Source organism: Trachypithecus francoisi, unplaced genomic scaffold (genome assembly GCF_009764315.1).
Source record: "Trachypithecus francoisi isolate TF-2019V2 unplaced genomic scaffold, Tfra_2.0 Lachesis_group4, whole genome shotgun sequence".
In the NCBI taxonomy this organism is placed as follows: Eukaryota; Metazoa; Chordata; class Mammalia; order Primates; family Cercopithecidae; genus Trachypithecus; species Trachypithecus francoisi.
In genome coordinates this window covers 9,058,349-9,067,543 of record NW_022681469.1, presented here as the reverse complement: position 1 = coordinate 9,067,543, position 9,195 = coordinate 9,058,349, and the positions used below count along the sequence as shown (strand labels likewise).

Here is a 9,195-nt window from a genome sequence, read left to right as displayed (position 1 = left end):
TCCCCGCCTGGCATTTCATGGGGGCACCTCTGGCTCTGGAGCACAGGAAGGGTCCTGTCCCCCTGCCTTCTTTGGCCGCCTCTGAACTATGTTGAGGAGGAAGGCATGCAACACAAGGAGCTGAGAGGCAGCTGGGAGAGCAGCTTTATTATCACAGCCGGGGATAGAACGGGGTCCTCTCCTGGGGGTCTGGGGTCTTCCACTGGTTACCACCAACAGCGGTCCCAGAGGCACCATGCAGCTCTAGACAAGAGGGGAAACAGGTTTGGGAGTGAGGGAGGTTGCTTTGGCCCCAGTTCCAGCTTTCCTCCCAGGCTCCTGACCTGTCCCCTCCCAGGCTCCCAAAGCCCAGCCTAGCCCCTCAGCATTCCCAGGGTTGGCCCCATCCAGACGGTGCTCTCTGTCCCCTGGCGCCTACCAGTGCTGGCTCAGCTGTGGGGTAGGGCCTTGGAGAAGGCAAACTGTCCAGGGAAGTAGAAGCTGTGGAGGTCCTCACCAGCCCGCTGCACCCTGATGCACTGGGTCTCCTGGTGCTCCTCAGGCTCCTGCCAGGACCCACAACTGTTCAGGCAGTGTAGGAGGGGCAGGCAGTGCCCAGGAGAGGGGAAGGCAGTGCCAGTGGAGGGCTGCCAGCATCCTGGGCAGGGCCCATCTGCACGTCCCCTGGAGAACGTCCAAACCAGGCACAGTGCTTTCTAGCCCCCACTCTCCCTCCCCCTTGGCCAAGCTTCTGCCTGAGGACTGGCCCATAGGCTCAGCTTCCATCCATCTTCCCAGCCCTGTCCCCACCTCTGCACCTTTGCCCCTTCTTACCCGCAGAACCTGTGTCTCTATGGGACAGTGGACCATCCGGCCCAGAACTTTGCCCTCAGAGCCCAGTTTGATGCAGGCCAGGCATTTCCGTTTCCTCTGTGGGGGGGGGGGGAGCATGGGGTGAGCAGAGGAAAGGGGTGAGGGAGGCCTGGGCATCATGAGGGTGGGAGCTGGGGCTGCCCATCACGGGACCAGATTCCCAGCTAGGCTCTTGAGCCCAGGAGCCAGAGGTCATGCAGGCCAGCAGGTTTTAGGCACAGCCCACCCTAGAATGTCGGAAGTCAGACCCATGCAGTTTTCAAACTGTGGAACTTTCGTGTGTGTGCAGGCAGGAGTCCTTCCGAGATGGGTTGTGTGGCACATGCATGAACACGCATGTATTGCAGGCAGGAGTCCTTCCGAGGTGGGTTGTGTGGCACATGCATGAACATGCATGTATGTGGTTTGTATGCAGGAGTGTGGGTGGATGGGTGTGTGATGTATGCATGGACGTATCTGCTTGTGCTCGTGTGAAGGCAAGAATCCTCCTCCGATGGGTTCTTCCCACCCAGTGCCTCCAGAGTGGCTCAGCTGTCACCTATTCTATTTATTACATTTTCTTGTAAGATTTGATTTGAGGCTGGTGAATCATTGCTATAATCCAGTGCCCTCCTTGAGCCAACAGAGGGAACTGGAGCCTTTACAGAACCTGTAATACAGAGCCCAGGCAGTACTCACAGAGTGGGAACTAGAACAGTCACTGCACTCCCATCCCAGGCGTCACCCCCATGGTGGAGGGTTTGCCCCCACCGTGGCTGATGACTGGAGCCCTGCTAGGCTAGGAGGGCACCAGACACATCCACACAGCGAGCTCCTTCCACCCAGGCCCTGAAGCTTGAGAGAGGAACTCAGACAGAAGTGAGCCCTGCTCTGATGATAAATCCAGGGGTAACCAAACCCTCTTCCTGTCTGCCAGGCCCCAGCTCTCCACCAACCACCCTCACAACCTTGGGCTCAGGCTGAGCCGCTCCACCTCTAAGGAGGCTCCTCACAGTGGGGTCTCTAACCTCAAGGCTTCTTAATAGACCTCCCAATTCCATGCAGGCATACCCAGGCATGTGCCCCATACCCCAAACCCCAAGTCCATGAACTCACACCCAGCATGTGCCCATCACTCTCACACCCCTTCACTCACCCCATTGGGCCTGACTTTGCACTCCAGTTTCTTCCAGTCCCTCTTCCGGCAGCTTGTCTGCTGGAGCTTAAATTCCAGCCTCACAAATATTCCAGCTGGGAAGTGCTGCAGACAGGCAGGCAGAGGATGGCCAGTAGCCAGCTGAGCGCGCAGAGCAAGCCCTGGTGTGACCCGCGCCTCCCTCACGCAGTCACATCCCAGCAGGTTGGACTGGGGCCTTTTCTCCAAAGGGCTGGGGCTCAGAGCCCAAGCACTTCTGTCTCGCTTCCTGGGAAGGCGCTGGTCTCCCGGGGTGCGACCCTCCCTGCTCCCGCCAGGGCCATGCTACTCACGGTGTCCACGGCGCTGTCCACACCGGTCTCCTGGAAGGCCCACTGCACGGGCGGGTGCTTGTGAAATTCCTCCAGGGCCACCTGCAGGCCCCGGCGCTGGGCTTCCGTGAGCTCGGCGACGCCCACGCCCACCGCGCCCAGCCACAGGGCCAGCGAGATCAGCAGCCGTCGCATGCTTCCGTGTCACCCCGGCCCTGCGAAGCGGGTGTGCGCCCCTCAGCTCTCCGAGCCAGCCCGAGCCGCCTCCTCCCGCGCCCTGCTCTTGGGGGGGGCGGCGAGGGGGAGCCAGGCCTGTGTAGAACGCTAGGCAGAGGTGAAGGAGCCTGGAAATGGCCCTTTCTCCAAATTGATCTTGGGGTCTTCCTGGTCCTCTCCGCTCCCTCCCACCCTGCCCGCGCTGTTCCCTGGGGCCTGCAGTTTTAGCAAAGTTCCCTGCCCACGCCAGGAATCAGTCAGTTCCCACTCCCACCCTCCACCCCTCATCTTGCCCATTCTCTCTCTCCCTGGGTCTCTGGCACGACCCCCTCGCCTCCCTGCTGTCCCCGGAGCCCCTCTCTCCTTTCCTCGCTCAACCTTCTCCCAGACCGCGACTCCCTGCCTGTTCAGAATCACCCTGCTCCCAAGGGGTCCCCAGTCTCCGAAGTCCAGGCCAGCGGGGGGAGGGGCAGGGGTCGGAGGTCGAATACTTTCAGGAGGATCTAAACACGTGGGAGGGCCCGACGCGTCCTCACCCTCCCGGTGCGGGGGCTCCCTCGGGCCACCAGCCCGCCCCAGTCACTAGGAATGGGCATCTCGCGCCGCCCAGCCCTTGGCTTTCCCGCTTCAGGCAAAATCTTCCCTCCTTCCTCTTTTTTCTAGGGCCTTCCCCATGACCCCTCTCCCAGCCCTTCTGATCAGTCCCCTGATGCATGACTGGGGCCACCGGAGGGGCTGACCCTCCCGGCGAGCCCCGTCGGTCCTAATGGTCTTGGGACCGGAAAGAGACAGATGTGGAAACCGAGGCCCCTCAGTGAAGAGCTGCCAGGGTGGTCGCCTTAGACCAAAGGCGTTCGTCATTCCGCCTGCGCAGCTGCCCCTCCGCCCGGCTGCCGCCCCAGCCCGCTTCCCCTCCTCACGTCCTTCCCTGCGCCTGGAGGTCTCCCCTGACCGTCCCGCAGCTGAAATCTTGGCCTCGCTGTCCGCCTCTTCCCGCTCTTCTCGCGGGGCGGCCCCCACCTCCTCCCACCCCCACCTCCTGGATCCCCTCCAGCAACTCCGGCTCCTCCCCTCCCCCGTGGGACCAGCCTCTGGGGCGGGATGCTGTCCCGCGCCCTTCCTCCCCATCTCACCCCCCTCCCTCCCCTCGGTCCAGCCCTCATGACCCTGACCCCGGCCGCGGCTGCAGGCGGCTAGCCCGGGCGCGCAGCCCTTGGTCCCACCTCCCTCTGGCTCCGGCCTGAGCATTCCACAGTCTCGGCCAGCCTGGGCCTCTTCTCCACTGCTCTGCTCCCCCAGGGGCTTTCTGTGCCCCACTCCTGCCCAGGCAAGGCTGCCCTGTCTTGGGTCCTTTACGGGGGACCATTCCCCAGTGTCCCTGAGACACTCATCCTGGGATTTCTTCTCCGAAATACAGACATCCTCAAACCAAATGAGACCTCGATGAGGTCCCTACCCCTGTTCCCGCCTCCCACTCCCTGAGCCACACTGAGAAGGAACGTCTCTCCTACTCTGGCGCCTGCAACCTTGATCGACAGCAAAGATGTCCAGTGTGGATCCTGCATCTGCCTATCCTGACCATTCCTCGTGTCTCATTATCCGTGGGATAGATTCTCTTGGCGAGTGGGGGAGCCTTCTGGTGTGGCAGAACAGCATGATGGAATTCATAAGGTGAGAGGAAACCCAAGGAAAACTGTCCAAATACCGACTGGACTCCGGGGTATGCTGGAGCAAGGACGAAGAAGCTCTGGGACTTTGCATGTCAGTAACCACCACCACCATGCCTCTGGTTCCCACAGCACAGGGATCACCTGAGGTAGAGGATCTCACGTAACTTCATGGCTCTCTCTGAACTTCTGTTTCTTTATCTGTAAGATGGGGATCAGAAACTGTCTTAAGGAGTTGTTTTGAGGATTAAATGAGGAAACATGAAAAGCAACTGATGTCTAGTATGGGGCACAAGGCTTTTGTCCCCTACTTATGCACCCCTGGCCAGGGTTCTCCACTTAGAGCTGAAAGCTTCCTTAACAGTGTGCTCTGGGGGCACCAGAAAGAAACTCCACTTCCATTAACCACTTCTGGGTGCGTGAAATCCCACCACTCCTTAGAGCAGTTCACTCCCCAGCTGTGAGCTACTCAGACTTCCTTAAGCAGAAAGAGATGGGATCCGCGTTCCCTGAAAGCTTTAGATGGGGTTAGAGAGAAAAGATGCACCCAAAGATGTTTCCCAGCCCAAGAACGGGAAGGAAACCAAAATATTTCACCCCAAAAAATCCTTATTTGACACAAGGTGGCTGTTCAGAATGGCTGGAAATAGAAGAATAACGAAAAAGCTGTCTTTTGTGGAGAGATTTGCATCTGTAGAGGAAATCTACATTGATGTAGCCAGGCTTTCTGCGAGGCCCTCCCTTGTCTGGATCTAGGAAAGAGTAACTGAGAGGCTGGCAACCTTTATAGGTCTGAAACAAACATTTGCCCTGTATTCCTTCTGAGGGCTGCCACCTGTGAGGTGTCATCTGCCTAACAAGACTCCCGTGCCAACCAGGCCTCCTCTTCCCTCCCTTCCACAACCTGTCTGGCCACTATCTGAGCCCCATATATGCGTACACTCAAATGGTGGATAAGCTTCTGTATCCCACTGAGGGGTTGGGGTCATCACTCTGTGGTTCTCTCTCATGCATGTTAATAAATATTTCCTGTTAAAGCTGAGGCAGGAGGATTGCTTGAGCCCAGGAGTTCGAAGGTGCAGTGAGCTATGATCGCGAAACTGTACTTCAGCCTATCTGGACAGAGCAAGACCTTGTCTCTAAAATCTATTTTTAAAAATTATTATTATACTTTAAGTTCTAGGGTACATGTGCACAACATGCAGGTTTGTTACATATGTATACATGTGCCATGTTGGTGTGCTGCACCCATCAACTTGTCATTTACATTAGGTATATCTCCTAATGCTATCCCTCCCCGCTCCCCCCACCCCACAACAGGCCCCAGTGTGTGATGTTCCCCTTCTGGTGTCCAAGTGATCTCATTGTTCAGTTCCCACCTGTGAGTGAGAACATGTGGTGTCTGGTTTTCTGTCCTTGCAATGGTTTGCTGAGAATGATAGTTTGCAGCTTCATCCATGTCCCTACAAAGGACATGAATTCATCCTTTTTATGACTACATAGTATTCCATGGTGGATATGTGCCACATTTTCTTAATCCAGTCTGTCACTGATGGACATTTGGGTTGGTTCCAAGTCTTTGCTATTGTGAATAGTGCCACAATAAACATACGTGTGCATGTGTCTTTATAGCAGCATGATTTATAATCCTTTGGGTATATACCCAGTAATGGGATGGCTGGGTCAAATGGTATTTCTAGTTCTAGATCCTTGAGGAATCACCACACTGTCTTCCACAATGGTTGAACTAGTTTACAATCCCACCAACAGTGTAAAAGTGTTCCTATTTCTCCACATGCTCTCCAGCATCTGTTGTTTCCTGACTTTTTAATGATTGCCATTCTGACTGGTGTGAGATGGTATCTCATTGTGGTTTTGATTTGCATTTCTCTGATGGCGAGTGATGATGAGCATTTTTTCATGTGTCTGTTGGCTGCATAAATGTCTTTTGAGAAGTGTCTGTTAATCTATCTTGAATTAATTTTAGTATAAGGTGTAAGGAAGGGATCCAGTTTCAGCTTTCTACATATGGCTAGCCAGTTTTCCCAGCACCATTTATTAAATAGGGAATCCTTTCCCCACTTCTTGTTTTTGTCAGGTTTGTCAAAGATCAAATGGTTCCTTGTCTCTAAAATATAAATAAATTAATTTATTCTATTAATCTGCCTTTCATCAACTGATTTTTCAGTGAACCTTCAGAAGGCAAAGGGGAAGTTTTCCCTTGGCCCCCACAGACCCATGCTGGGGGACGTCCTAAGGACGGGTGAGGAGAGAAATCTTCCAGGACAAGGTGGGACTTGAGCTGAGCAAAGCAGGAAACTCATCCTGACTTTGGTGGGGGCTGGGGGGAAAGTTGCATCAGGCCTGTTGCAGGGGAGGTGAGGCGGTTGAGATGGGGAGGTAGGTTGGGAGCAGGGTGGTAAGAGTTGGTGAGGGAGGAGCCAGTCTGGCTGTACTTAAATGGCCACACAAAATTCACTTTGGGTGTAGGTATGTGAGGTGCACCCTAAAGAGGTGGATGGTCCTACTGCAGAGCACTCATAGGTGTGGACGTGTGAAAGGACTACTTAGGGCATATTCATGAGCTCAGCTCCAGGTAACATGTCCCAGTCCAGGGGAGCAACAACAGGACTTAACTATTTAATGATGGTTAATGATCCTCCTGGTCATCACAGCTAAAAAAGTAGACTCACATATCCAACTTGTTCCAAGCTTAGTTTTCCAATAACTGAACTGGGTACCAAAAAATATTGTCCTTTAGTGTTTGCAACCACATTGACAAAAATAGTTTATTTCTTTTAGAAAAAGTGATTTGACTTTGAAGCAAGAGCATATCAGTTGCAAACCTACACCTATTCAAGTACATTTGCCAACTTGTGTCAGTTTGGTACCATTAACATAAATTCAGGCCGGGCGCGGTGGCTCAAGCCTGTAATCCCAGCACTTTGGGAGGCCGAGACGGGCGGATCACGAGGTCAGGAGATCGAGACCATCCTGGCTAACACGGTGAAACCCCGTCTCTACTAAAATATACAAAAAATAGCCGGGCGAGATGGTGGGCGCCTGTAGTCCCAGCTACTCGGGAGGCTGAGGCGAGAGAATGGCGTAAACCCGGGAGGCGGAGCTTGCAGTGAGCTGAGATCCGGCCACTGCACTCCAGCCTGGGCGACAGAGCGAGACTCCGTCTCAAAAAAAAAAAAAAAAAAAAAAACATAAATTCAAAAATGATATTGCATAAATTCAAAAGCCACTCTAAATTTCTCAATATCAACTAAGAATTCTTCAAATTTTTCTTGAAATATTGCGAATTTACATAATGCTGTATATTATAATTAAAACCTCTGTATGTTGATTCTTGTGACAAAAGTATGTAAATTGTAATTATTTGTCACCATTATGAAAATATTTAATTTGAAATGCTTATATTTGTCTGGCTAGGTCACAAATGAGGTTTCTTTTCCCTGGATATTCAAATTTAGCCCATTTATATGTAGTGTGATATTGGTGAGAAAATACTGACTTTTTAATTTTTAATTATTGAATACTTGGGTTGAGAGTAGTGACTCATGCCTGTAATCCCAGCACTTTGGGAGTTCAAGGTGGGTGGATCACTGAGCCCAGGAGTTCAAGAACAGCCTGGGCAACATAGAGAGAGGCTATCTTTAAAAAAAAAAATTTTTTTTTAATTAGCTGAGTGTGGTGGCACAAGTCTGTGGTCCTAGCTACTCAGGAGGCTGGAGTGGGAGGATCACTTGAGCCCAGGAAGTCAAGGTTGCAGTGAGCTATGACCATGCCACTACATGACCCTCCCACCTCAGCCTCCCAAAGCGTTGGGATTATAGGCTTGAGCCACCACTCTCAGCCTTGGCCACAGAGCAAGACCTTGTCCCTAAAACAAATAATAATAATACTTATTATTGTATATTTGGTAGTCATGGTTTCTGTCTCAAGAAAATCTTGGAGTTAGTTAAAAGTACAGTAAATCTTAGAAGAACTCTTCCACAACCCTGAAAATGATCTTTGGTAAATAAAAGATCATTAAATGCATATATTTCATTGCTTTCAACAGTTCCATAAAACCAGCAATGATTCACAGCATTTCCACTTAAATACTGAATTAGTTTTAATGAATGTAGCCATGAGACTTGCATAGAATAAATGTCAGAAAACTGAGCACAAGTATCTTCAATATGTACCCTCAAGTGAAATGAAGCAACACTGGAAGCATCAATCTCTTGTTTTAGCATTCCAATAAATACCTCAGTCACACCAGCCACATGGCAAGTGTTCCTAAACCTGTGGCAGGTGGCTACCATATTGGATAGTGCAGGTAGAGCATGTGTTATCAATTATGTGAGCAAAAACTAAAACTAAAAATGAACAAATTTGTGTGTTTGTAAATGCATGGAATGTTTCTAGAAGGGAAAAACAAGAAACTTGTAACAGTGTTTGCCTATGAGAAGAGGATCTGTCCAGCTGGGGAAAACAGAGGCAGGAAAACTGTACTCTCTTTGTACTTTTAAATTTGTATAACTCGTGGATAATTTGTCTATTAAAATATAAAAATAACTTTTAAAACTATTTTTTGAGACAGGGTCTTGCTCTGTCGCTCAAGCTGGAGAGCAGTGGTGCAATCATGGCTCACTGCAGCCTCAACCTCCTGTGCTCAAGCAATCCTCCCACCTCAGCCTCCCAAGTAGCTGGGACCACAGGTGCATGCCATCATCCTAGGCTAGTTTTTGTTTTTGTTTTTGTTTTTTTTTTTGAGATAGGATTTTGTCACATTGCCCAGGCTGGTTTCAAACTCCTGGGTTCATCAATCCACCCACCTTGGACTCTCAAAGTACTGAAATTACAGGCTTGAGCCAACCATACCTGGCCTTAATACTTTTAAAATAAAAAAACAAAGCAATAGCATTTTCTTTTATCTTATTTTCTTTTCTCTTTTTTTTGAGACAAAGTCTTATTCTGTTGCCCAGGCTGGAGTGCAATGGCATAATCAGAGCTCACTGCA

The 9,195-nt window shown here is 51.3% G+C and overlaps 1 protein-coding gene across 3 annotated transcripts; it reads right to left on the bottom strand.

The window, feature by feature from the left end:
- Positions 1-121: 121 nt before the first annotated feature.
- RARRES2 (retinoic acid receptor responder 2) lies at positions 122-3,579 on the bottom strand. 3 transcript variants are annotated; one of them, XM_033194377.1, is made up of 6 exons: positions 3,435-3,579; positions 2,320-2,513; positions 1,988-2,092; positions 814-909; positions 419-545; positions 122-243 (listed from the first exon to the last, which is right to left on the bottom strand). In XM_033194377.1, exons 2-5 carry the CDS (start codon positions 2,491-2,493, stop codon positions 429-431), a joined length of 492 nt encoding a protein of 163 aa, XP_033050268.1. In that variant the 5' UTR covers positions 2,494-2,513; positions 3,435-3,579; the 3' UTR covers positions 122-243; positions 419-428. The 3 variants fall into 3 exon arrangements, with proteins under 3 accessions (XP_033050268.1, XP_033050269.1, XP_033050270.1); XM_033194378.1 differs by lacking the exon at positions 3,435-3,579 and adding an exon at positions 2,893-2,943; XM_033194379.1 differs by lacking the exon at positions 814-909.
- Between the last annotated feature and the right edge of the window lie 5,616 nt (positions 3,580-9,195).

Coding starts and splice junctions, on each gene's coding strand:
- RARRES2 (XM_033194377.1), bottom strand. CDS start 2,493: ATGCGACGGCTGCTGATCTCGCTGGCCCTGTGGCTGGGCGCGGTGGGC. Junction 2,093..2,319: donor TGGACAGCGCCGTGGACACC/GTGAGTAGCATG, acceptor GCCTGTCTGCAG/CACTTCCCAGCTGGAATATT. Junction 910..1,987: donor GCAAAGTCAGGCCCAATGGG/GTGAGTGAAGGG, acceptor CCCCCCCCACAG/AGGAAACGGAAATGCCTGGC.